The 27,401-nt window shown below is 29.9% G+C and overlaps 1 protein-coding gene across 5 annotated transcripts; it reads right to left on the bottom strand.

The window, feature by feature from the left end:
• Positions 1-3,688: 3,688 nt before the first annotated feature.
• On the bottom strand, positions 3,689-27,401 carry LOC125066499 (ATP-binding cassette sub-family G member 1-like). Of its 5 annotated transcripts, none has more exons than XM_047674595.1 (11): positions 27,239-27,318; positions 15,984-16,131; positions 12,851-13,006; positions 10,192-10,337; positions 9,829-10,067; positions 9,184-9,306; positions 8,975-9,114; positions 8,270-8,426; positions 6,963-7,063; positions 5,340-5,495; positions 3,979-5,259 (listed from the first exon to the last, which is right to left on the bottom strand). In XM_047674595.1, exons 2-11 carry the CDS (start codon positions 16,074-16,076, stop codon positions 4,915-4,917), a joined length of 1,656 nt encoding a protein of 551 aa, XP_047530551.1. In that variant the 5' UTR covers positions 16,077-16,131; positions 27,239-27,318; the 3' UTR covers positions 3,979-4,914. The 5 variants fall into 5 exon arrangements, with proteins under 5 accessions (XP_047530549.1, XP_047530551.1, XP_047530550.1 ...); XM_047674594.1 differs by lacking the exon at positions 27,239-27,318 and adding an exon at positions 24,367-24,595 and having other exon boundaries at positions 3,980-5,259; XM_047674591.1 differs by having other exon boundaries at positions 3,981-5,259; positions 12,851-13,010; positions 27,239-27,400.

Consider the following 27,401-nt stretch of genomic DNA (forward strand, 5'->3'; position numbering starts at 1 on the left):
TTTTAAATATTTTTGAATATCTAAATTAACACAATAGAGGAGAATGTAGGTATTTTTAAAAAGTATAAGATATTTTATACATCTAAGGTGAAAATTTAATGTTTTGTCTAAAACTTATGTTGGCCTCATTAGTATCTGTTTCAAGAGTTTTTACCTATTTGTAATTATATTATAGACATTTGTGGCTGATACATTAAATGCTATTATAAATAGGATGAGTAAAGAACAATTACAACTATATTATTGAAATTAAATAATCCATGCTAATCCTTAGTGGTTTGAGAAAAAATGCCGGTTTGAATATCTGCGAAGTTGTTATCGGAATATTAGGAAAAAAAAAATTTATGCTAGCAAATTGTGTTATAAATAAATATTAATAAACTGTACATTGTGCATATATCAAAACTATCAGCAAAACAAAAGTTGTATCTGTACTTCTTTGGTTGGAATATACGCTTTTGTGTATGTATCATTGGTTCATGTCTTTTGACTTGTAAGTAGGAAGCTTAAAAATGATTCCGATTTCGCCCATCTAGTACTGTCATTACGTTGATAGAGACTAAGAGATATAAATGGAACTTAACCATTTATGATAATAAAAATAATGTTAAATAAATACTCATATAATGTAAATAGTTTAATTGAATAAAATTTTTAAACTCGTTTATTATTATTTATATTTAAAAAACGAATAGGATTTCTTATTGTTATCTGTGGCCGTCACTACACAGCAAGCCAAAAATGCTAATAATGATATGCTATATAGTTTTTTAAGTTAAAAAATATTATTTTTTTAAGCTCACATTTATCACCTCCTACATCATAGCGATCAGTGATATTTTACCTTTTGTTTCTCTTTGACGTCTACATGTAATCTATCAAAGCTAAGTACGTGTCGAAAAAAATAATGCCCAACCATTGGCCACTACATACACGCAAACTAGTAAATATATATAATTTAAAATATTTAAATATGGATAATTTTAAACACATGTCCACTTAGTATGGCTTGACAGGATACATATTATTCAGGTACATATTACAAATTGGAATACTAGGAAAATTCGAAACTCCAAACCAAAGTCAGATAAGGAGATGCCATAGGGCAATATTTTAACATTTACACTTTAACACCAAACGTTGTAAAAATGTATTAAATTTCTTGCTTTTGTTTTCGTTCTAATTATATATTATATATAAATAATATAGTGAGTTTTAGACATTATACATATAATTTTTTACGTTAAATCACTTTATATTCTGCTTTAAAAATAATATGAAAGCGACCGGCTGACTTCACATAGGTGCAATATAAAGGGAATGATAAGATATTGTTGAAAATATATCATATTAGTAAAAAGTAGTAAAATCGTCTATGACTAAACCTCGTTGTCTTTGATTAGATAACAGATATTTGACAGTACGCCTAAAGAGTGTGTTAGCGAACTATGCCATGGGACTGTAGTAATCCATTAATTAATATTATAAATGCGAAAGTAACTCTGTCTGTCTGTCTGTCTCGCTTTCACGTCAAAACTACTGGACCGATTTAAATGAAATTTGGTACACAAATAGTCTAGAGCCTAGTCTAGAGGACATAGGCTACTTTTTATTTGGAAAAAGTGCTGTAAGGGGTTGGAAAGGGGGATTAAAGGTTGTAAGTTATTCAAAGTGTTGTCATTTTTAGGACTAGAAGCATAAAACATATATTTTAGTCTGTATACTTTTAAATTAACATATCATGACACCCGAGTTTTAGGAAGTCTACCTCTAAAGGGGTTGAAATAAGGGTTGAACGTTTGTATGGAAGTCCGTAATTTTTTAAGTTAGAAACATGAAAATTTCTCTTTGGGATACTGATCAAAAAGGAGTAGATACTTATTTTAGTGTTTCTGCATATTCTACCCTTACGGGGGTGAAATAAGGGTTGAAAGTTTATATTGAAATCCGTCATTTTTAAGATAGAAACATGAAACTTTATTTTTGGGATACTGATCAAAAATAAGTTAGTAGATACATATTTAAGCGTTTCTAGATAAACTCCCACTAAGGGGGTAAAATAAGGGTTGATAATTTTTATAGGAGTAAGTCATTTTTTAAGTTAAAAACATGAAACTTTATTTTTGAGATACTGATTAAAAATGAGTAAATACGTATTTAAGTGTTTTTTGATATTCTACCACTAAGGGGATGAAATAAGGGTTGAAAGTTTTTATTTTTATGGAAGTCGTCATTTTTAAGTTGAAAGTATGAAATTTTATTTTTGTGTTACATGACAGCCCTGTAAAAATACTTGCGACAGGGTAATGAAAAAATAAGTCTTTTTTTATGTTCAAATCTAGAAATTAAGTAAAATCGTCGAATCTTATGTTATTAAACTTTAAACAAATGTTACGATTATTTATATAATTTACCATATATATAATAAATACCAATCGATTTATTTATACGTAGGAGCTGATCTACGGAACTAATTATCCAGTTTTATTATTTTGTTACTATTTAACCATATATATATATAATTACTAGCTATTACCCGCGGCTTTGCTCGCGTAGAATTGTAATATATTTACAAATTATTTTAAAATATTACGTAAATTTAAGACCTCTTTGTATACCAAATTGGTGTGTATTTCAGCCCTAAGGGTAGAATATCTAGAAACGCTTAAATGCGAATCAACTCATTTTTAATCAGTAGCCCAAAAATAAAGTTTCGTGCTTCTAACTTCAAAAATGACGGATTTCCAGACTAAACTATATAAGAAATGTCAACCCCTATTAAACCCCTTGGAGGTAGAATATCTAGAAATACTTAAATACGTATTTAATCATTTTTAATTAGTATCTCAAAAATAAAGTCTCATATTTTCAACTTAAAAAAATTTACGGACTTCCATTAAAACTTTCATCCCTTATTTCACCCTCTTACAGGTAGAATTTCGGAAGACGCTTAACTACGTAATTACTCATATTTAATCAGTGTCACAAAAATAAAGTTTCATTGTTTTAACTTAAAAAATGATTGTCTCTCATAAAAACTTTCAATCCTTATTTCAACCCCTCAGAGGTAGAATATCAAGAAACGCCCTCCACTTTTTGTTTTTAATCTGGGGCTTAAAGAAATAAAAAAAAAAAATTGACTATTCATTCTGCACGGTTGAAACTCGAACAGAAATAAACTTTTATTACAAAGGATTCTATTCCTATAAAATATAGTATCTACATGTCGCAAATCGAAGTGTCGATTTTAAAATCTCATCTAATTTTAAACTTTAATACTGTCATCATCTGGTAAAACTAGTTTACCAAAATCAAATTTAATAGCCCGTATATATAAATATTTCATTAGATAAACAGCTCCTTCAATAAAATATTGAATGGAAAATTTTAAAGGTCCTAATTTCGACATTTACATGATATAATGATGGCTAAAACCGGAATCGAAATGGGGCAAACGACAAACCGCTATAAAATTAATAAAAATTTCAAACAAGATTCTTTCGCACTTATGAATAAGGTATTTTTAGATTTTTTGTTTAAATTCTTATTTTAATATTAAAAGGCGAGTGGTGAGAAATGGGCATCATGGTAAATGGACCATAGGCATTGTAAGAAATTTCAGGGTTCAGTTACCATTCAAAACAAAAAAAATAATAGTATTAGTAAAGCCTACGTGAATAAAATATATTTTGTTTTTGATTTTGAGTTGTGATGCACATGTGAGGCGCAGAGACACGCGTTACTAAAAGAGTGACGAGTATGAGCGTAGAGGTAGGGAGAGGAAGAGGTCGACCTAAGAAAACATGGATAGAGTGTCAGGAAGGTTATGAGAAAGATGGATGTGAACGATCAGATGACGAATAATAGAGGAGAATGGAAGGAAAAGACATGTCGCACTGACCCCGAATAGGTTGGGACAAGCGCAGGGAAAAACCAAGCGCACAACACATAAATGATTAAAATAATAATACGTTTTATTTTAGTCATCAAATTTTTAATAATCTAATGGAAAGATGGATTTATTTTGTTTGAATAATTATATCCAAAGTACATGTTGTTTTTAGTTAGAACAAACAATTTTTTTAAAAATCCTTTATATCGTAGGAATTTTATTATTTTTAATTGTGTAAAATAAAGCGCATCCAGTAATTTTCTAATAGATCATAAACAAATAATACTCTGGGGGAAATTTGTAATGTTAAATACAATATCTATGAGTATTTTTACTTTACTTCAATTGTTCCTAAAGTTGATTGGACCGCGACCCATCTAACAAAAAACATCCAAACTCAGGACTCACTTTGTTTCCATAAAGAAAACGAGGCATAACTATAACGATGAGAAGAATGTATTTGTTACCTGTTAATTGTCATTACTGCTTTTTTGTTATAGCTGCTATTAATTTTTAATAATAAACAGCCTAAAATTCAAAGGTAATGAAGGAAAGGAGGAATTTCATAGTTTCATCAAAAAGGTAAGGCAAGAATGCCTATGATTACGCCCTATAATTTGGGAAATCTGCTTTAGCTTATTAAATTTGTCAGTGCAACACTCTTCAGGATGGATTACAGAAAATACTGATATTTATATTTATTGTAAGACTATTATTTTACAAATATATATGTACATTTTTATAAATCTTATCAATTTTTATTAGCAATACAACGTACATTAAGTATTTATCTCTCAGATCAAATTACAAAACTTCTTGGAAGCATTAGCACCATTACCTACATAGGTCTTAAATTATATTTAACTTAACATACACTAGGTAAAATATTATAAAACATTCTTTATAATTATTTCAATCTCTGTTTTAATATATCTTTAAAATATACAACATACCCAATTATTTTACATGTATTCATGACATAAAAATGTGTCATATAATAAATGTATGTAACAATACTGTAGTTATCTACACGCCTTGTAGACTTTATATTTTAAAACGCACATAAGTGATATTTTTAGGATTATAATCCATATAACTATAGCTATTATGTCAGTTCTGAAGTCTTTCGAAAGACCTAAGTAATCTAGATATTTCTCAGGTCGTTTAAATAAACAAAAGACTGCATGACAAGGAAGAACACTACGACCGAAACCATACGCAGTTTGCATTAATGCATCAAATGCGTATCGAAAATATGATATCGAGGCAAATGGTTGTAGATACGAGGGCATTTCATGGTAGGGTATGAAAAATTCCGAAAACATCAACATCGGAATATTTGCGGCTGGTATGACGAATAGGCCAAGCTGAAAGAAGCAAAATATTATTTTTTAAATCTGTGAGTCAGGCTATCCATAATCAGTCAGTCGGACAAACTTTTACCAACCTTGACTCCACATGCAGCTCCTACCACTAACCCGAAAGTTTGAGCTAGTATCGTTATTAAGACACAGATGATCCAAGCTAAACCAATTCTATGAGCTTCCAGAGGTTGTGATGTTAAGTACCAAGCAGGTAATACGAAGACTGTTGCACACAAGAGCTGAAATGAAAAAAAGTAAATACTTAGTTAAGTAATACTTATTTATTAATCTGTGGCCCTTATATGTACTATAAAATATTACTATATATTACTATATATTATTGTACATAATATTTTAAATTTAGGTGTAAGTATTTTAATTTTTTTTTATAATTGCTATTATAAAATTAAGCAGGTTTTCTACTCTCAGGATAATGAAAAAAATGCTAAACTTACGTTTTCTTTTTAAAAAAACTAGCTATATACGCATTAGGAAAAGAAAAAATAAGCAGGTACATTAATATCAATGAAAAATATATTAATCTAAGTATATAAATCTTGTCTTTTAATTTTATTAAACGCCAATTTTAATAAACTAATAATCACTCTACACGCCCTAGAGATTTAATATAAAATCACGCCATAAATATAAACATATGATTTTTAAACAGATTAGTACATTTTAAAACAATCAACCCACGTGTCCACTAATAATTGATGAGTTTATTCCATTAATTTAACCTTCTCCTCAAAGGGAGAGGAGGCCTTTATCCCAGCAGTGGGACATTTACGATCTGCTAATAATGTAAATGTTATTCCATCTCCAAATATTGGGCTAAAAAACTACCCCCAACACCATAGGTCAAAACCATATCAAAACATACGCGTCGATAATTTAATTCTTCTTTTTTAATTATTTAAAAATAGCAAGAAAGGTTTAAGGCTTATGTTCAAAAGTGGTTTCAAAATTGCTTACATATGATCCATATTTTTAAAAGCTATCATCATAATGTTAAGAACAATCTTTAGACATATAACTTTGTTAAAGTACGTCTTACGCTATCAATAAGTTATGCACATATAAAATACATGTTCAGTCACTTCGCAAATATCTTTGTTTAGTACAGTTTGCATATTTGCGGAACTCTTACACATGGTGGATCAACGTGGCTAAATTTATTTAACATACAATACAATATACTACAGCGAAGGAAATTGATGAATAATATATTTTTTATACAAATCGGGGTCATATAATTTATAATGTTGCTGGACTACAATAACAAAGATAATGCACGCTGTGCTGTCGGTATACAATCCGTTCGGACATTGGACTGATATGAATACAAATGTTTTACTTTATCAAACATTATACAATTGTATTTTCTGACTTCATTATCTATTCAACCTTGGCTGATATTATTGGAATAATTAATAGTTTCTATAGAATAAATAAAATATTGGACTTCAAGATAATTTCAAGTTTTAAACTTAAATTTGTGAATTGCGGGGTCGAAGTGCAAATTATTATTTGGAGTTAACAATATTGTCTATTCTTGCATTCCAAGGCACGTTTTGATTTTGCGCCCTATCTTTTTCCGGTTCTATCAGACTGCCGTCTCATCGGATTATGAGAGTAAGAGAATAGAGATTGTACGTACGTACGTACGTTGTTGGGTTGTTTATACCTTAATAAATTAAATGTACCTGTATCGGCAAGTCAATTATTATTTTCGTAGCGCAGTATGTTGATAAGTAATACCATTTGTTAAGATGTTCTTGAAGGACGACAGTTGATTCCACTGGAACTGCAAACGAATTTTAACACTACAATTATGTAATTTGTATGTTACGTATTTAAGTCTGTTTACGATATTTTAAAATAGTTTAGTTTTTACATAAAAAAAAATCCCTTTACTATATCTTACAACCAGAAAGGTTTTCGTTTTACTATTTTTAGTTCAACGACATCAACCACTTAAACGATAGACTTTATTCAAAAGAGAGAGAGAGAAAAAATTATAATAATTTTAATTGCTACGGTGGTGAGCGGTTGACGTTGTCGAGATCGCTAACCACGAGATGTAGTCACTTGAGTAATTACACCGACACATTCGCCATTAAAACAAGGATTGCAAATAATTTATGTAGCGGTAGGGTAATTAATTATTATTACATTCTCTAAATTCTTAAAAAATACATTAATCTGTAAAAAATACATTCGGCATAGATCATTTTAAGAATATTACCTACTTACATGTTAATATAAAGTAGTAAAATTGTCTATGTCTAAATCCTATCGTCTTTGATTAGAACTCATTAGTGATCCAAATTACATATAGCTTGCTGGTGTACGTGGAAACATATTATTTAACAATAGATCTTATCAAAGACATTAAGATAGTACCATAGACAATTAGTACTTTTTTGAACTAGTTACATATATTCCAGATAACTATGTATGTTACAGATAACTGTATAGTGTGTTCTACTCTAAGAAGATGTAAACAATTGTAATACAATAATATATTCCAACTATTTAAACATAAGCTATTTCATGCGTCCTATTTGTTGTTATACTAGACCCTTATTTTGGATATTATTGTTAATTATTATAGCATTAATTAGTGTACATGAGTTAATCGTACAATATAACATTAACAGTCTGTAAATTTCCCACTGCTGGGCTATGGCCTCCTCTCCCTTTGAGGAGAAGGTTTGGTGCATATTCCACCACGCTGCTCCAATGTGGATTGGTGGATACATATGTGGCAGAATTTCGCCGAAATTAGACACATGCAGGTTTCCTCACGATGTTTTCCTTCACCGCCGAGCACGAGATGAATTATAAACACAAATTAAGCACATGAAAATTCAGTAGTGCTTGTCTGGGTTTGAACCCGCAATCATCGGTTAAGATGCAAGCATTCTAAACATTGAGCCATCTCGGGGCAAGTTAATCGTATTTTTTTTAATTTCTTTTACATACTTATTATTGAATTCCTTTGACTTACATGTGTGTATTGTTGGCATGGCGTTAGAGAAATATAGGAAGAGCAGGAAGAAGAATAGGCATCCGGTGTTGGAGATCATGCGGCTCGCTTCCTCACCCGCGCCGTTGTACAGCGCACCCAGCAACAAAGCCACTATTAAGTGGCATACAAGTCGTATCTAGGAAGATTTTAAATAATTATTAAAATTATATACATACACATTATATTTATATTATTCTATATATTATAAATTGATTAAATGACTACAGAAATATAAAATTTTGACATTTGTTCCCATTTACTTACTACTCCTACACCAATTGGTATTTGTATTTATTAGATTCTTGGAAAGTCATTTAATTTTTTCCTAACAGATATATTGATTGTATTTTTAAATAGCCAACTTCGTACTTGCGGCATGAATATATGTCAAATGATTGATAGATGTATTGTTTATTTTTTTATATTCCTACATTATATATTTTCCTACAATTTTTCTCTAAAAAAAAGTAAGTAATAGAACTTAGTACGATACCGAGTACGACAGACAGACAGAGTACGACAGAGCGTTTTAGATAGCTCTATAATACAATTAGTTTTTTTTAGTATATACCATATATTTTGGTATTAGTAAATTGACTTTCGCTTATAAATCAATTATGTAACTTTTGAGGTATTAAGACGTTCTTTTCATAGAAAAATTGTGTAACATTAAAAGTGTTTTACCTGAGTTAAATGAACATCTCGGAGTGCTCCTATATATCCTCGATGGAGCAGAGCGCACATTTGTTGGCTGAAATTTGCATTATATCCATCTACAACCACTATGTTTGAATCGAGAAGAGCTTCAGCTTCTGTTGAATTATCTAAAATTGAATAACACTAATTAAATAAATACAGTAAAATTACACCGAGTTCATAAACAAATCAACTACCTTTGACTGTTTTCTCCTGAATTTCTCTGTCTGTTATTTTTTTCATTTCATTAGCATACGTTATTGCCTCTTTTTCTAGGAGTGCTAAATTTGCAGAGTGCTCACCACTGGCAATCTCTAAAACTAAACCAGGCATTAATTTTAGGTAAGTATTTCAAAATTTTCGTCAATTAACAAGAACAAACAAAAATAAAACTCATTTTCCCCTAACCAATTTAGACCACGGCAGCTATTTTCCAGTGAGATTAGAGACCTGTGCAGAACATATTATAGTGTACAAGTGTGTGCGCAAACATAAATTCCGCAAACGCAAACGAGAATTATTGACCAAAAAAGCCTAAAAACTACCCATTAGTGTAATAATATGTGAGACCAAATTTTTTTAAAAATAAGCATCAAATTTAAAAATAGCTATTATAGTTTTTTTATTGTGTTTTACATAGTCGTTAATAAAAAAAAAAAAACTTGATGATTAAATCTATAACCTTTATAATTAAGTTTATAAATATATTACTTATTAATATACCGTCGTTGTTAATTTAATTCTAGGTATTATACATGTCATTAAATATAATATAATTGACAGTTTGATTGCGATTTTATTAATTACATTGTATTTATATTAACATGTAATCGAGTACTCACGATAGTCAGCCATGTTATAATACTGCGGGCAAACAAGGCCAGACCTTTTTAACAATTCAGGGATATCCTCAATCGCCCCAGAGTATAAGGTTCTTCCATTGGCTAGGAGTATGACGTCATCAGCTGAGGTAAACAGCTGAGAGGACGGTTGATGTATCACGCATGCAACTAATCTCCCGCTACGTGCTACTGATTTAAGAGCTTGGGCCACAGACATCGATGATACGGAGTCAAGCCCGCTGCGGAAAATAATGTTTTTAGCCTATTTACAAAAAACACAGTACTTAATATTAAAGCCTCATGTAGTTTAACGGTATAAAAAAATATAATCAAAACTAAATATAAAAAATACGAGTTCAATACCTAGTTGGTTCATCGAGAAGCAGTATAGAAGGGTTTGTTAGGAGTTCACATGCTATCGTGAGTCGTTTCCGTTCACCACCCGATAAGCGACCAGCTCGAGTGTTCAATACATCCGAGATTCCCAATTGTTTTGATACTGCTTCAATCTGTGAGAAATAAAAGAGATGAGGTTATAATAATAATAATAAAAAAACTTTGAAGTTTTCTTTTTAATTATTTACAAATTTATTCACGAAGATTAAATCGTATGCTAAAAATATAATTAACATGTTATATGGCAGTAAAGACTAACAAACAACTTTGACCTTGAATTGACGTGACATCATTTGTCTAAAATAGGTAATCAATGATTTATATTACGCATTCGTCAAAAAATGGCGGTTTCTTTATCAGTGAAGTTGATATCAGAACTTTGGAAGTAAAATTATGGATCTAGACATAAAGGTAGGCAGAAATGCGGAATCGTGTAGCGATAATATATATTAAAACTCACTAAGAAATAACTTTTCGGAAATCAAGACAGAGTTAAACAATATGAAGCAATTTTCGTCCACCATGCAGATAGAGCACGAAGACATCAAAGCTAAGGTTCCAGGATTGGAAGAAAAGGTCGAGAGTAAAATAAAGTCATTTGAGGTTAATATCAGCAAGCTTCAATCATCTTCTCAAACCCTGAATTCTTACACCGAAAACCAACTTCCTGTCAACGAACAAATAATTCGAGAGATACAAGATCGTGGGAACAGAGAAAGAAATATAATACTGTTGTCGGGCTAGCCCGAAAAGTCATCTGTAAATATTGAAGAAAGAATCTCAAAAGATAAAATTGAATCATGAAGATCACTTCCTTGATTGACGGAATCATCCCCATAACTCATTAAATTTTTTAGAATTGGCAAGTACTCCCCCCGAAATTCTCGCAACATCAAAATATGCTATGACACACTAGAACCGTAAAAACCTTGTTACGCAACAGACATAAACTGCCAGAAACTATGAAGATTTTTTCAGACCAGACACCAACAAAAACATTTTAAGAACTTAAAAGAAGTATTAAAAAACCAAGGTGAAGAAGATTTTAATATAAAATAAATAAGTGGGACGCCGACGATCATAAAATTCACATCACAAAAACGACATTCAATAAAACACCAGCTTATCTACTATTAGCGAGATTAATACTTATTAAGTAATCGACAACTATCAGAGCATACAAAGCCATAAATCACGCCTTACATTCCTCTATATTAATGCACGAAGTACATATATGCAAGGAAGGGAAATTAGACGAACTCAAGTGCATTTTACGAACAGTTTCAAATACGCGATTCTATTAACAGAGACTTGGATATGTAATGAAAATCAAGCATTAGATATGCAAATCCCTAATTACACACATTATTACAATTACAGAAGTGACTCAGGAGGCGGAGGCGTCTCAGCCTATATACACAAAAAAATGAAGCCTATCTGAGTCGATTTACTTTGGAGGAAATAATTATCTATGGGTTCAGCTGGAAAAATATACGCTTGAAATAGGAGTCGTCTATAACCCTGGACATACAAATTTTAATGACTTTCTTGATATTTACGAATCTCAATTGCAACAAAGAAATAGGACCATAATTTTTGGAGATTTCAACATTGACTTGTTGACAAAAGATAAGAAGACTAAGCAGTACACCGATCTATTGAAAGGAGCTGGACACATATTATTACTAAATATAATCACTACAAAAAGATCAATTATAGACCATATTAGTACCAATCTGAAAAATAAATAAATAAATACGTACTACCGGTTCAAAATGTCTATATTAACGAGATGAACCGTAAAGAACTTAGTAATTACTCATTTTCTCAAATGTAATACATAGTTAAATAACCACAATACCATTGTTCTGAGCATTTTCTTTGCTAGGAATCACGTATTTAAAGTTAAAGGTTAGGGCTATACTGTTAATTGGATATTTATTCTAAAGGTTATTTATCTTCTATTAAATTCTTATTTTTCTTGTCTCTAATCTTTGACTTAATGATCGGGATCTTTTTATAAAATTTATTTAACTTGCAATAATATTAATATAAAAATGAAAGAGTAGATATGACTATTTAAATTAGATTATTATGAGCATTATGCAAAACAGAATGAATGGATGATACTCAGAATCTGAAAGATAAGTATTTCGTATTATTAATAAATGTATAAAATGTAAATGAAATAAAAAAAAATTTAAAACATGTCTTATTAAACATGAATTATAGATATCTTTCCATAAAAATATATTTTTTTTTACTTTTAAATATTCATAATTTATATTCCCAAGTTGTACAATCGTCTTTAACTTTTAAATTTTAGTATTCAATATTTTTGAACAAGTGATGTCGAGATAGCGCTTTCTGTGATTTAACAAAGTATTTAAATTTAATACTTTGTTAAATCACAATACCTATTTAAATTGATGGAAAAGAGTAAATATTGAGTGTTAGACCGATTCTTTTAGGTATAATCTACATTACGAATCGATGGTAGTTTCACATCTAAATTGAATCTATTTTGACGTACGTGGCTATTTACAATTATAAACATATTCTTTAAACGTTAAAAATTAAATAAAATGTATGTATTATATTTATATAAACAAATGTTTTAACTCACCGCATGGTATCTTTCATTTCGAGTTACTTGTGGCAGCTTCAACGAAGCCGCGAATTGCAATGTCTCTTGCACAGTGAGTGTGTCAATAAGTGTAGCGTGTTGAGCTACCAGCACAACATTCCGATCAGATACTTGAAGGCAACCAGTTACGCCAGTCTTTCTACGACAAATAAATAATAAAAACTAACAATAAATAAGTAAAAACTATATAATTGAACTTTTCAAACAAATCATCATAAATCAAATCAAATCAATTTTATTCAAGTCAACTTCACCATGAAGCGTTTTTTAATCGTCAATATTTAAATACTACCACCGTTTCGGAAAGCAGCATCCAGCGAGAAGAAACGGCAAGAAACTCGCATAGTTGCTCTTTTCAAATAAACACATTTACAATGTTGTTTTTTACAATAATTAGTACCCATTGATGGAACCCGAGCCTAGATCCAGGCGTTTTTTTTTCTAAAAAGTATTCTTTTAGTGAATAATAAGATTTGTTTATTAATTTAGTCTTAATAAACATACTGTAATCCTTATATAAATGTCATTGTTGTATAAATGAAGTTCGACACATGTAATTTATATTCTTCTTGCTATTAAAACTATAATACCATCCTGTTTATGAAAGGTAATGTCCTGATTGACAAATTGTGAGTCAATCTCTATCAGCGAATGGCTCAAGACTACAAGACATGAAGACACTTCAAGACTTGACATTTAAAGGGGACTTTTGTATTTATATGTAGAGGCGGACATAAACACTTACTGCATTCAATGTTATTATTTTACTTAGTATATTCGTTTTGAAGATGAAAACGTGTTTTGAACAAAACACATAAATATATTTTTCTATTCAAAAGCAGATATTATTTTATATGTATATGAAAAACATTATTCAACAAAAACAGTTGTTTCTTTATACCTATATAAAATATTTATGATATTTTGATGAACATTAATATTTTTATTTGTAGCATACTACGATCACTATTATTTAAGATGATTAGAAAAAGTTCATTGAAAAATATGAGTTGATGACATTTTATATTACAAATATAAACCTATTGGTATAAAATGCATAAAGGCGTTGTGTAAGCATTATCTCAACATTTTAAAACAGTCACTTTCCGCCGTCTATACGCTTAGATTTTTTAAACTACGCAACTGTTATTTTTTAGTGTTGTGTTTGTTATTGTTGTTGTTAAATTTCCATCTCCGCAGACATGTTATCCGTGCCTTTGGTGTATCTTTCTTTCTTTCTTTCTGTCTTTAATTTGTATATTTTTTTATGTGCCTACATTTTTTTATGATACTTTCACATTTATAATATTATTACAGATGTATAACTGTACCGGTAACATAAACAAATTAATATTTCTAACATGTATTTGTATAAACCCTTTATTTTTTTTTAAGTAGGTACTTATCATGGTCATTGTATTAGATAAAGATTTGGAGAAAATTCTTTCACCTTGAGCAAATGATACAGTTACTGGAATAATTTAATTTGGTGGAATGTAGTGTAGATTTCTTGTTATTATTTAGTACCGGTAATCTTTAGATATTGTCTATTCAAACTTAGTTATCTGTCTCAGGTGTCACATAATACGGCCAAGAAAGGGAAAAATCGCTGTTACACGTACACTGCAGTCCTGGTAACGCAATAAGCATTAATATTTGACATGAAGGTTCAAGGCAAACTAGTCACAACATCGAAAGTGCAATATTTCTACAAAATTATCCGTTCTAAAGTTGTTACTTGTGATAAACCTAAAAAACAGCTTTTAGATATAAACGCGCAAGGATCGTCGTAATCGATTATGTAATTTTTATTTGTATAATTTATTGCATTATATTGTAATTGCGAGATTTGATTTTAATGTAGTTATTTTATGATATGCATAAAATATTTCATTTGAAAAATACCTACAACGCCACTCGCAAGCTCTATAATTTATCATAATTATATACAGCAATGTATCGTTATTATGTAATACAATTTGTAATTACTTTATTATAATAAAAATTATATTTCATTATTAATTAATTAAGGTTATATTGCTAAACGAACAAAAAATACACAGTTAATTGTCAGTTTTATTTGATAGTAAATTAAAGGCTACATCGCATCGCATCGGATCGGATTGGAATTTTTCATGACTGGCAAATGAGTCACTCGTTGTTAAACGATCACAATCAGCTATAGACATTGGTTCTGTAAGAAATATTGACCATCCTTTACGTAGTCGACGCCAATAACCTTGGGAACTAAGATGTTATGTCCCTTGTGCTTGAAGTTTTGAGTAAGAATTTTCTAGAAGAGCATTCTGTTTTCACTGAGCAACACAATCGGCCATATTCAGAAATCAACCATCCTGGTATATTAAGTAAATGGCTGTAACTGTTGTTTTAGCAGACATCAATTAAAAATACAAAATGAACGAGACATTCAAATCCTCTATCTTTAGGAACGTGCCCTATACTGTGAAAAACTGGTAGCCATATCAAACGCCTGAGAAGTTCCAGTAGCAGCGTTTCAATGACGTGCATGAGACGTAAAGAGCATGATGTGATAAGGATTTGATTTACGTCACGTGATCAGCCAGGAGTTCCTTCGGGACCATACATGTCGACTGTCAGAGCTGTCGGCGAAGCGGCCATTTTTCAATTTACGTCATTACATCGTCAGTTTCGGATGTTACTTAATCGAATGAATAGGTATAGAATACTATGTTAACGCATTGGAATAACGAAATACGTTTCATCGTGTTCGTTTATATGTTGTGTGGTTTCGATTATCGTAACTCTAATAGCGTAATGCTAATAATTTTCCGATAATTAAACGGCCTCGTGGTTGAGATCCCTAGGCCCTGACTTCAAAGTTTGGGAAATAAACAACAAATAATTTTTTTTATTGTATCAAGAACGTCATTAAATAGAATCAGTATATCTTTGCATTATGTGAAGAGTGGAAATTTATTTGTGTTTATACTGATTATCACTAAGGCAGACAAGTTTAAACTCCATATATTTAATTTTTTTCGACTAAATAATTAGAATTGTCAAAAACTATCTATCTATATTAATAATTTTGTGTTGTTCTACAATAGATTCGATCAAAAACTGGTCATACTTCCGTCCAGCTAATATTTTCAGCAGTGTAGTCTTGCCAGCTCCTGAAGGTCCAAGTATGAAAGTCAATCGACCCGGTCGGATGGCACCGCATGCATTTTTGAGAATCACCTGCTCATCAGCTCGTTTATATGGAAACCATATTTTTTCTGTAACAATAAATAAATTATAGGTAATACATTTATACAGCATACATAATGAAATAATCAATATCTAATATTTTAGAAGATAATATATTCTATTGGTATTTAGGTATATTCGTAAAAATAAGGTTCTGTTGAGCAAAGGGTCGATTTAATGTGAGTGACAATTCTAACATATAATGGCAGTTATACGTTTCCGTATAACTATTCCGAACCAAATTCGATTATTCGAGGGGCAAATTTACTTATTTATATCGGTAATAGTACGATCTCGATTACTCGAACAGCAATTGGATCGGTGTGTAAGTAGAATAGGAAAATGGCTAAACAGCAACGATGACGTTGCTATTCGATTGCGATGAAGTGAGAATTTGGTAGTAGCTTATTGTTTACTTAGGAGTTAGTCTAGGCCGTGCCTTGGATTGCCTAACCGAACATATCCCTATGTCCCTAAAATGGGTATGGTATCCTTATATAATAGGAAAATTTTAACATTTTACTTTGAACTAAGATGTTGCAGTAATTAATACAGGAGGAGTTTGTAGCTTGTCTAAATTATTAATTTTGGGTATGTGCGTTTCCAAATTAACCAATATAGTAATATACATTATACAATCATTAATTCATAAAATTGTAATTTATTTAACATAAAATCAAATTTTAACATTTAAACTTATGATGACCATTTATAAATAACATCATCATGATACGATATTGACAAGCATGGAGCATATTTTCGAAGATATTACAGATTTAAAATGAAGGAACATAGCGGTTTGTATTGTCTAATGACAAAAAACCTATCAACGTTTTATATAAAGACATTCTGTAGTGTATTTGTAGTGTGTGCGGAGCCGGGCGCGTCGATAGTTTATTGTATAAACACATCGCAATGTCGTCGTAATAAATGTTAAGTATGCAACAAAATAGTTGAATCACCGGTATGTGTACTGCAACTTATCTATACTACTATACACTACTCAGACATGTTTAGTTCGATACGAGTTAAAAAAGTAGTCTCCGCGTGCTAGAGCTATTTGTGTTCGAGTTACTGGATTGTTTTATTGTATAATTACTTCGAGAGATTTCATTTCAGATTAATTTGCAGAAAATTAATCATTCAAATTACATTTATATTACATTTATATTAGTGTATTATTTTTTTGAATGATCGTATAAGATAAATAATTTATTTCTGTCCAAATACATTTGGTAAATAAGTAAAATAATTAAATTCATAGCAAAAACATAGTGATAAGCAATAAAGGAATGTCAAGAGTTTATAATATAGGTCACAACGCAAATGTGATAAGTTAATTTTATTTGATACATCTATTCACAAATTTGTTTCGGTTTTGGAAAATAGGCTAATATATGCACCGCACGGGGTAGACTTATTTTTCTATGCGTTTGTTTTTCAAAATTTATATATTAGTTTAGTAATCAATGCACTTGGACGTCCAGCTACAATATGGGCGTACAACATTATTACCGTTGCGGCTTGAATCTGGACGAGCACAGGACCGAGACAGGATACGGAGTGATAGGTATATGGCCTATACCAAATGGCCTATACCGTGGAATAAAAAAGGCTGTGATGATGATCATCATCAGGACTTCGAAAGGATATCAAAAGAAGGAAATTCATTTTACCATATAGGCGGCTCACTTACAATATACTTTTGAACTATATTTCTTTCAATTGTTATATGCGATACTAATACAAACAAAATTATAGGGTTATGTCGTCTATAAGAATTCTGTCGATCAAAAAGTAATTTAGCATATAAAGATGAATTAATACTTTTGTGGTTTTTGGGATGTGAGTGGAATAGACAAACAAGACGCACGAATGTAATTATTTCTAGGCCACATATATATTAGATAGTAGTAGTATATTATCATAGACATTTTTAAGCGGAGTTCCTAGTTAATAGCGGAGTTTACGAGTAGTTACACAATGTATTAAAATAAAATACACGTGGTTTTGAGGTAGCGAGCTTATATCTTATAAACGAATATATTTCACTCCATAACTATAAATTTAGACATTTTACATCTGCTGGACATCCCGTCATGGCCATATTGTGCAATTAATTTTTACTGGTCTGACCCGGGGAATAAACACAATGGAAAGATAACAGAGAATACAGAATGGCTAGTAGTAGCAGTAGTAGTGGGAGTAGTTTAAAAATATTCCTATGAAATTCCGTGAATATCCATAAATACACCTAGACACTTTTACAGAATGAAATTTTAAAAACGTACCACTTCGTTAGAAATTATTTAACCTAACTTTGCACTCGGCTCGGGCCCGTACATCCTTTTTTAAACATTCTTACTTGAAAAAAAAAGTGAAACAACAAATTTATGATTCAGACGAAAATAAAAATTCGGTTTATTTAAATAAACCGAATTTTTATTTTAAAACCTTAACCTTAACATAAAAATAAGTAAATACAATGCACATAGACTACACATACTTAGTGTATATGTAAAAATGTAAAATGAAAGAATCATAATAGGAATATTTGAAAAAACGCAAGAGGTTATAAGTAAATTAGCATAATAAAGTATACCTTTATCCGGCTCAGAATATATTATTAAAAATGAACGACGCCAAACAAAAATTGTACACTGTAAAAACAGCAAATTCGTATACAAAATTCTAATACCGTCATTTTTTTGTCGTTAATATAATTGCTGCTGTTTTTTATCGAAAAAAATTAACAATTGTTCAAACCGGTCTTATTTGCACAATGTTCGACTCACTCAGTAAGTAATGCTACAGCATCTTCCTCTCAAGATTGCTTACATACGTCTAGGCAAACTGTTTTATTTTAAGTTGTCAATAAAATTGATTAATTTTACTGAGGCACTTTCTAAGTATCCTACGTACTAGATTTCTTTTTTGTCTTCTGACGATATTATTTAAATATGATGGGGATGATATAAACATGGACGGGATTCAAATAACCGCTCAATAATAAAAAAGGTTGCCAATGGTGGTAGCATTTTGTACTACTTTAAATTTGAGATGGATTGTTATTATGGATTGATATTAGGTGAACTTGAAAATGTAATATATAAAAAATACACTACGCCTGCCCTAGAGTCCTGGATAACTTGTTTTACAACTTTTCACTTCGAAATATGTGGGGGCTCATTTTTGCTAATCACAGAATGTTTACACAAACACATAACTATTCCGTCACCGCCTATCCATTCTCATCATTTTCCTGGTTCATTGGTCAAACAACATCCCCGTAGGCTGCTCTCTCCGCAAGTCATCTCGCTCGGTCAATCAGCGCCAATCTGCTCTGTATTTAATCTGTGTTTTCTTGACCCACAAAATTTATAATCTTTGAGATGATCTTATTCATTCCCTAGAAATTCGCTTCTCATTTTCTTTGTTTTGTAGTGTTAAAGAAACAATATGTATATTTCTATAACTTTTATTTTGGTTAAGGCTCTCAATAAGGTCCAGTAAAGAGTCTTTTTGAAGAAAAATGTTTATATTTAAAATAACACTTCACGCCTCGTCTTGGAAAAACCTCTTGCGAAAGCTGGTTCCACAGAAAGGTTATGCGAGGCTGAAAATGCCTTAAAAATCGCGATGTTGTGGATTTCCAGACATTCCTAAGGTGATGTGGATGAAATTTGGATTTTTGACAAAATGTTCGGAGGTGAAATGCAGAGGCCGGGATTAATCGAAAGAATTCCTCGGGATATTTCCCGTAAATAATGTGGTAGAAGAGGCAGAGTAATACTAAATCTCTGCACAAATCCAAAGATCTGGACCGATAGTCCAGCTTTTGATTTTGACCTTTGGATTCAAGCCGCTCTGTGGTGAATACATATTTGTATATATGCTACCTTTATGGATTTTGGAAACATTTAAGGAATATTTAATTCCAAAATCTTTTATTAAGAATTGGATTTAGGCATTTCGGGTTTCATTTTCTACATTGCATTATGGTCGTGCGAGAACGAGGTAAGTTATAATTATATTAAGGAATACGTTTAAAAAATTGACATTACTACAATGAATATATTTGTATCAATATGGGTCATGGTATTATTCACCTTCCATCCTCGGCAGACACTATATCTAGTAAAAGTATTTTCTAAGTGCGTACAAGTGAAATCGTTAATTTAACGGTGGACGGTATCATTATGTGTGAGTGTAAATTAAATGTTGTAAGTTTATTAATTAAGGCTTTTTAAATTTCAGGTTTGACTGAGAAAACCATCAGCACTATTACTAAAGAAGGTGAAATTGCTGTTTCCACGTCTCGAAAATCTCTACACCGAGAAAAATACACATTTAATAAAAGTAACACTTATAGACGATTTTGATCTTTGTGGAGTTAGAAATAAAATACATGTACGACGAAAAGTACGCAGTCAGGAAAGAGGTTCCAACTTTAACGAAACTTTTAGCAGAGTTAAAGATCGATATTGACTTAAAACTAACACGATGGAATTGAAAAAAAATATTACACAAGTAAACGATGGCTCGGATACTGAGTCTGATAGCACTTCTGATTATTCGTTCTCTTCTGATGATGTCCATTTAGATCATTCTTATTTTAAATAAAAGCTTTGACCAATCCGTACTTGTTGTGATTTATTACCAAAAATCAATTATATAGTCAGAATTTAGGAGCATTGGTACAGATATAATTATATGTACATATAACACGCCTCACCACGCCTACATCCATGTAAGGGCCTGTCTCTTCTAGCTACTACCACCGGTTGCACCGAATTATGTAGGTATATAACCATCACTGTATACGGGTTAAAAATATAATTCTCCATTTGGCTCAAATAACAAGTACAGCTTCATATCATTCTGCCACTCATTATCATCATCAGCCCGCATTCGTCCACTGCTGAAGATAGGCCTCTCCAAATGCACGCCACCAAATATTCCCTCATCTACCACGATTTCCTAATTTTATATAAAGGAATTTTAGAAAATAGCTATAGCAACACATTGCTCAAGCTAGCCAACTTAATACCCAGAGGCAAAGTAACTGTGAACGAACTAAATTTGATATTCCATGATTATTCCTATTATTATTTAGATGATTATTTAGATAAAAACAAACGAGTTCTATATATCGTTAATTAAGTTCAATACTGGAATTTATATTTCAGGCAATTTAAATTGTCATATAATATAGAACATAATGAAAATGCCTTCTTACGTTGGTATATATATATTTTGTAATTTAATAATTTATTATGTAAACAATTTAAAGAAATTGCAAAAAAATAACAGGACACTAACTCAATTTTATATTAATCAATAGCTTCAGCATTTCTAAAAAGCGTTACTTTAATTATTATTAATTAGACAAAACAAATATGACAGAACTTATACAAAAAGTACCTACTTAATAATATTGATATTTTATTTGCCTTAAATTTAGACCTTTTGTGTTTTTATAAATTAGAGAAAACCACAAGTTAAATGTACTCAAATTTAAATCAAAAGTGAATGTCACTTTTATCATCACTATAAAAAACACGTTTTATTGAAACATTCGCTAAATAATTAAAATAAACGACAAAAAAAAGGTCAATGGAGTCGAACCAGTAAGGATTCAAGCCACTATGTTATAAAATATCAGATAAAGCCACCAACGAAAATTAAACTTGACGTGAATGCACAAACGAGTTGTATTTAAATAAAAATCTTTTTCATAATCAACCTTTAATTTATTCCATGAATTATTTGTCATCAGCATCAATAGTGTGCATATGGTGTGTGCAAAATTTCAATCAGTTGAGTGGACCTAATTTAAAATTCAGTTAGATTTGACTCACACGAACTAAAAATTGAAATCAGAAACACTTAAATAAATTATATATTGTTTTAATTAATTAAATGTTTATAGAAATGATTTAAATAATATACAAATGACAAAATAATAAATAAACGAAATCAAATAAAACTTTACAGATATATCTAATATAAATAAAAACACTCCAAGAGTTACTCCTGTGGAATGCCGCAGAAGTAACTTTTGTACAATGGTCCACAGGACGCTGGCAATACTCTCTGAATATATAATAAATATCTCTGAATCGCAAGACACAGTTTTTGTAAGCGCCTGTTCGTTCATTTCCAGAAGTGTGGGCCAGTTTTTTAGAAAGGGATTTTATTAATTTTTAAATATCCGATGATCATGGACGTAATATTTATAATTTTGAACCCAGCCCTGCAAATTTATACTTGATGGTCGAAGTCAGTATTAAGTATTTGAGCAGCTTAAGTGAATGTACCAGATTTACGGGACGTGATCTGGTAATCTGCCACGTGTCTACGAAAGTTGCTAGTTGGGTTCTACAGGGATATAAGTGAGTATTGTTTGTTCTGAGAGTCAGCAAAGATTTTAAATGCAACTCAACGTTTGTTCTTTTATATAATACATTGGTTCGATCTGTTTTAGAATATGGACTTATTATTTAGAATCCACACTACAATTTATATATTGAGATGTTAGAAAATATTCAAAGAAAATTTATAAAATACATTAATGTTAAATGTCGTGCATCAAATGAAATATTTTACAATTACCCCACTTGCTGATCGTCGAACACTTAGAGATCAATTATTTTTGATTAAATTAATAAGGAATTATATAGATTCACCCTGCCTTCTAAATTGCTTAAGATTCAGGTGTCCTAATATACGAACAGGAAATAAGGCTTTGTTTAGTTTGCCCTTATTAAAGTCAAATAATGCACGATTTTTTTTTATATATAGAGTATGTAATGAATATAACAATAATTTTCCCAGTATTGATATATTTACAGAATCAGTTTCTAACTTCAGGAAATTTGTGTTAGAGCCATAAGGCCTAGATCTTTTATTTATTTATTTAAAATTTGCCCTTCTTTCATAGTTTTGTTTTTTCTTATTATTATTATATAAGATATTATAATTAATTTGTTCTGCTTTTATTATGTTTTTAGTTATAAGTGGAAACTTTACAGGTATATGTGCTAATTTTTATGTTATAGCTTTAAGAATGACTTGTACTGTTTGTTTCCCTAATAAAGTAAAATAAATAAAATTAAAAACAAATACATTGACCTTGGCAAGTATCCTTGCTACCATTTTCATTTTGATTTGTACGAGTATATACTTAAATAAGTTCTCAATGTTGTTGTTGTTATAGCTTAATCTTCTAAGTATGTTTTACATAATTTAAAATTTAATAAACTTTTTATCGTATAATATATTATCATATAGCCACTGTCGACTGACAACTGTTAAGTGCTCAATAGAACAATAGATTTTATACATACGACTTATGATTTTTGTGTATACGTCGCGCAATTCTTATTGAAAATATTTTATATATTTTCAAATTTGCGCCACTTCCATATTATTATTGATATACCTATATTCGTGATTGGGTTACCAAACACTATATGAGAAACTTAATTGTATTCTTCCAGTTAGTAAAAAATAAGCTGTGACAGACGGACAGAGAGACAAGAAAGTTATATTACCTATAAGGGATTCAGTATTATCATCAAATGTACCAAACCATATTTAAATTATTCTTGAAGTTATGTGTTATGAAAAAAACTATAAACTTTATTAAAATGTTTAAGTCACAATTAAGACGTAATTAATTATAAAATTCGAAATATGTATAAAAATGTGTTCTGTATGAAAATAGTTCAATCTGGATTGAGAAGTTAAGGTTTAGACTGTAGATTAAACCTTCTTTTCATTGTAGTTTTGGATTTTTTTGACAGTATACTAAGTCGTACTTATTAAGTTATTTAAATAGACCGGCGGGTTAAGGTCATACAAATATTCACAGTTTCAATAAAATGTTTAACATAAATAACTGAGAATTAAAAACAACAAAAACATTTTATATGTCGAAAATTAGAATTTACTCATAAATTATAATAAATTGTTAGTAAAGGCTTTCATATCTTTAAAAATATTCGTTTTATAAATATGAGATAATTTAATTTATATTTAAAATTGTTTATTTAAAACAAGCAATAGCAAAAATATAAGGTTTAATTAGCACGAAGAATAAGTAAATATTAATGAAATTGTAAAATTAGGTCAAACAATAAGCGAGAAAAATTTGTTTAATATAAAATTAAATATAGTATAATTGTATGAACGAAAAAACCGTTTTTAATAATATTTTTTGCGGTGGTAGCATTAATCACATTATAAGTAAATATATTTACCGGAGATTTTGATGACGAGATCCGTAAACACAATGGGATTTTCTATTTTATTAGTATCACCACATCCAACTTCAACATCCATAGTTAATGACTATTGGGACATGTAATTCATATGATACAGTGTAACAGTTAATTTGATAAAATCGCGAGTAGTTTGTATGTGCGGAGGAGTAAGAGGCAACTGACGAGTATTAACGTTTCACTTCAAACAATCGTTGTCAGATTAAAGTGGGGAACCCACTACCCGACTGTTCAATCGTGAAAGTAGTGCGACTGGCGAGCGCAGTAGGACTTTGCGATATCATGATTTTGTATGATCGAATTGCGTAAACATAATAAATAACCAAATTACCTTACACAAGTAATAATATGCTTATTAAGTTACATATATTATCTGAATTCATCATTATAATTTCAACTAAGTTTTTATTTAAAAAATAACGATTTATCCCTTTATTTCTAATTATATTTATTTACACGATTTCCTTGTATTTTGTATAGTTTATCATCCTAAATTATTTTATTTTAATATAAAATATAATTATTTAAATAAACGCGTTTCTGATAGAGTAGTGCGTATAAACTGTTTATCTTATGTTGGGCACGATTTACCCATTAAATTATCTATATATATGAGAAACACGTTACGGACTGGCTTATTACTTTAAAAGTGGCAACATATATGAACTCCCAACTAATTTAAAAATAGGTATGGTATTATAAAAAATAAATAAAAAACAAAACATTTTTGAGTATATTATAAAGTAAAGTGATATTACAAAGTAAAGTAAATGTCGTATTGATTCATAGGACTGCTCCAGCACTCTTCTTAAAGGAGAAGGCACTAGGAGCTTAATCAACCACACTTATCTAGTTCGTGTGGATGGATATTATGAGAGACAATGCCCAACGATGTTTTCTTTCAAAACACGAGACAAATTATAACCTCAAATTAAGCAGATAGAAACTCAGTGGCACTTGTCCGGAATTCAAACTGTTTCAAAGGTGTGTGTCAACTTATTAAGATTAATTACTTTATATTAAAAGAATAATTATTATAGGTGTATAATATCATAACGATTTAATTATAAAACTCTCACTTTTTTCACATGTAATTTTTTGATATTTCTACCTTTAATAAAATATATAAATATCAACTGATTGTGAAATCAGTTTAGTTAATTTAGAGTTTATATTATAAATAGCGCCAAATTCGGAATTTTGAAATTGAAATTTTCGAATAAATAAAAACGTTTCAACAAATTTATTTGTATGTAAAATAATTTTACATGGCAATAAGAATAAATACTACTAAAAGTATATATATATATAACATTCATTTGGTTTTGTGAATTCAATCAAAATCCGAGTTTAATAAATTTCGGTCATGAAGATGCATCTGAGCCTTATTGTGTTTATTTAGTATGATAGTATGATTATATTATAACCCTGTCACTTTTAATCTCTCACAGTTAAAAAATTAAAAGTGAGATATCAAAGACAATGAGATTTAGACAGAGACAATTTTAACAATTGTTATATTCCTTACAATGTCTTCTGTACTTACCTGTCAAAGGAGGACTGGTACATTATGCGGACAAGCAAACGGAATTGCAATTTAACGGAGAAATGCTACAAGCATTCTTTCCATTCCACGTGGTCATGACTTATACAATCCGTATAATAATAATGAAATGTATATGGATTATTTTGCTTAATCCTCAACGCAAATGCTATTTTAGCTCTAGCGTAGATACAAATTAGTTATTTGAGTTATTAATATATAATTATACGTCCCGAAATTGTTTTTTTTAAGCTATAGGATACATTATTTTGAGCTCACCAATGAATCAATCAAAATATACTATACTATATACTACATTCAAGTTGTTTTAACAAGCACTTTATAATCGTAATTTTGCAGAACTGTATTAAACGTAAATCTACTACCGGCTTGGGATGTAGATTCTATCGCCAAGAAACTCAGCAGTTAAAATTATAATAACAGTTATGTACACATTTATGTGCTAATTTTTACGCGATATATTGACCCTTGATTACCCGAAATGAAACTTCCTTTGTCCAGTTTATCAAGAATGCCAGCGTTATATCAAATGTTTACTTGATATATAATTTCAAATTATAATAAAACATAAATATACCTATAATTAAATTAAATTAATAAATAAACTCTAAATAATAAGCTATGAACAAGATAAAAAGTTTGATTTGCCAAAATTATTTCTGTTACTAAAGTAAATGTTTAATGAATCACGATTTTTATTTATTACCGATGATATAAAACTGTTTATTAATTTAAATAGGCTGTAACAATTTATATTACAACGTTCACCTAAGATTGAGATCTCAAATAGAAATATGTACATTTATTTATATCTAAGTAATGTTTTCAACATGTATATAATTATAAGAATAATAAAGATGTTTATTTATTCACTACGCATTAAAGCAATAAATATGAGAAAGAAACAGAGTATCATCTTAGTACATGAATTAAATAAAAGAGAATATTTTAAATGTATTGATATTCCATACAAACATTAAATCATACTTATGTACTGAATGATGTCATAAATTAAATTATAGAAGACAAAAATAGGGCTATGAAAGCACTTTAATAATCGCGTTGACTCGACACAAAATATTAATGAGGAATTAGTGAATCCATCATTATTTTTTAACATATCTATAAAACAAGATACGTTATTTAAAATTCCTTATTATTTACCCTTGAACTCTACAAATAATTAAAGGTTATTATTATATTTCAATAACATGATAATGGGTTAAAATTGTGACACACGTAGAAAATATATTCAGTATAAATTATAATTACAAAATAATATCTTACTTTTAAAGTATGTTTTGACGCCAAAACTTATGTTGTTGAAGACTAAGTGATAACCATCTTCAAGGCTGACGTCGTCTCCAAGGTGTTCCACGTCCATTTATTAAAGTTAAAAACAACTTTTTTTTATTTTTAACACTTTATTTCTTATGAAGGGACAGGAAAT

Source organism: Vanessa atalanta, chromosome 9 (assembly GCF_905147765.1).
Source record: "Vanessa atalanta chromosome 9, ilVanAtal1.2, whole genome shotgun sequence".
Lineage (NCBI taxonomy): Eukaryota > Metazoa > Arthropoda > Insecta > Lepidoptera > Nymphalidae > Vanessa > Vanessa atalanta.

What these genes read in the sequence shown, in the direction of transcription:
- LOC125066499 (XM_047674591.1), bottom strand. Translation starts at nt 27,335, where the DNA reads ATGGACGTGGAACACCTTGGAGACGACGTCAGCCTTGAAGATGGTTAT. An exon ending in CTTCTCGATGAACCAACTAG is followed by an intron (nt 10,068 to 10,191) that starts GTATTGAACTCG and finishes TATTTTCCGCAG; the next exon opens with CGGGCTTGACTCCGTATCAT. An exon ending in TTATAACATGGCTGACTATC is followed by an intron (nt 9,307 to 9,828) that starts GTGAGTACTCGA and finishes TGCCTGGTTTAG; the next exon opens with TTTTAGAGATTGCCAGTGGT.